We start from the raw sequence: 2,141 nt of genomic DNA, 5'->3' as shown, positions 1-2,141 counted from the left end.
TGAGTTGGAAGAGACCAAAAGGTCCATCCAGTCCAATCCCCTGATGTGCAGGAATACACAAATATCATATGAACTAACACCCTGCCCATCTCTTTAAACACAATTATCTTAATTTTCCAGTTCTAAAGTTCCTTTCCCACAGGAAGCCACTGGGCAAGCAATATCTGGATTGTATCTGCTCTTCAATAAAATGTACCCGGGGGGAGGGGGGGGGGGAACTTCTCAATAACGGAACAGATGGTGCTTGGTGACACTAATGCAGAATCAGTATTTTTAAAGGATTCAGGGAGAGGAACGAGACAAAGTGGGATCAAGGAAGCAAGATGTGGCTGATTTCTCCTTCCGCCTTCCCATTTGTCCTTCAAAATCCAATCTTTCATTTCATTTTTTATGGCAACTGGGAAGGCAAAGCAGGGTCAGGGGGGTCAGCGTGTGGAGCTCTGGAGTGCAACTGGACCTGACATCATCCACTGTCACCTTGACCAAAGTCTGCTAGTGAAGGGCTTTCTGGGAAGAGAGGCCAGAAATAGCAGCAAAGCTAAAAGAAAACCACTCAGCCTGCTTTAAGGTATCAAGATAAAAGACGAACTCCCAGGGTTACTTTTCAGCACTTGCACAATCACAAGAAAGTTACACAATCACAAGAAAGTTACACAATCACAAGAAAGCAGGATCCTTACTCAGAGAGGACCAGGTCTCCACAATCTCCTCCATGACTTCCCAATGAAAGGCTCTTTGGCCTGGATCCATCAGGGCCCACTCCTCCTCCGTGAAATCCACAACCACGTCCTCAAAAGTCACCTGTAGAAAGAGAAAGTTATTCTTTCAGATTCTCAAGAAAATTGAAATTCCTACAGGATGTGATCCACAGACCCCTTACAGTGGCAACTTGTGATGAAAGCAGAGGGAAAGAACAAGATCCTGTGAGGACCAGGGAGTGGTCAGATGGGCACCCAGCCCACCCCTTTCTTGGCTCACTTGAGATCTTGTCCCCTACCTGAGCTAGTCTCCCAGAAGCTGTTCTGAATCCATCAGGATGAAGAGATGTCCTTGTACACATAGATTCAGTCCTTCTCCCACTTCCTGGGAGGAAGAAAAAAGGAAAGATAGTATTTCTAATGCTTCCCTCTCCTTTCAGTCCCTCCTACATGTGCAAATGCAACATACGCCATTTCTCACATCAGGCTTTATTGCATTGTCTTCTGCAGACATACTACTATAACTGGATACTCAAAGCCTGTGCTTCTCAAATCCTCCTAGTGGCAATGTTGCAAAAAACCAGCTACAAAGAAGAGGACGAGGAAGTAAAGGAAGGCTGAGGAGGCATAAAAAGTCCTTGTAAAATATACTTCACAGTCAGAGGCTTTGTTAACTTGAGGTACGTCTGTATTTTCAAAGTTCTAGTTAGGATTAATAAAATGGTCCAAGTGCTGCAATTGATAGAGTCTGGATATTTCAGACATATTTGGAAGGGGAGTCAAACAAGAAACTACCCTCCTAGCCCTTACTCATTGAAGAGGACATTCCTTCTCTGTCTTGCGTGATCCACTTGGGCCCCTGCCTTGGACTGGATTCAAAAGGACACTTCTCCTTCTCTGCCATCACTTTCATAAACATGTCCTGCAGCAGAAGCAGAAATGGGGAGAGAGGAGGAGGAGATAATAATTAGGAAAGGAAAGGAAGAGGACAAGGCCTTGTGAGGCATCATCCCCATTGCAGATGATTTCCAGAAAGGAAAAAAAAAAACCTAGGAAGTAGTAGCTAGATTTACATCAATATGATGATTTTTTTTATTCATTTGCACACCTTGCTTCTATTCCTCAGGATTCGGTTTCATGGTGATTTACAGAAAGCAGAACAACAACAAACTACATAAAAATAAATGCATATACAGATAATAGTTAAAAATCAAAGCATCTACAGAAGTGAAGCCATTAAAACGTAAGAGACTAAAAGGAAAGATTAAAACAATAGAAATGCATATCGCTAAACCCAGTTTCAGGTAGTTTTGAGAAGGCTATTTTCATCTTGGGACGGAAACAGCCTAACTTCCACATGAAGGGAGTTCAGGCCTCAAGGACAGCCACTGAGAAGGCTCTAGCCCAGTGGTTCCCAATCTTTCTAATGCCACGGCCCTTTAA

At 43.4% G+C, this 2,141-nt stretch overlaps 1 protein-coding gene across 1 annotated transcript; it reads right to left on the bottom strand.

Annotated features, from left to right (window-relative positions):
* Positions 1-657: 657 nt before the first annotated feature.
* On the bottom strand, positions 658-2,135 carry LOC121918493 (zinc finger protein 669-like). Its single transcript, XM_042444538.1, has 3 exons — positions 1,509-2,135; positions 998-1,083; positions 658-801 (listed from the first exon to the last, which is right to left on the bottom strand). The coding sequence occupies exons 1-3, from the start codon at positions 1,615-1,617 to the stop codon at positions 658-660; spliced, it is 339 nt and encodes a 112-aa protein (XP_042300472.1). The 5' UTR covers positions 1,618-2,135.
* Positions 2,136-2,141: the final 6 nt, after the last annotated feature.

Source organism: Sceloporus undulatus, unplaced genomic scaffold (genome assembly GCF_019175285.1).
Source record: "Sceloporus undulatus isolate JIND9_A2432 ecotype Alabama unplaced genomic scaffold, SceUnd_v1.1 scaffold_13873, whole genome shotgun sequence".
NCBI classification, from domain to species: Eukaryota; Metazoa; Chordata; class Lepidosauria; order Squamata; family Phrynosomatidae; genus Sceloporus; species Sceloporus undulatus.
This window is presented reverse-complemented; position numbering and strand designations above follow the sequence as displayed.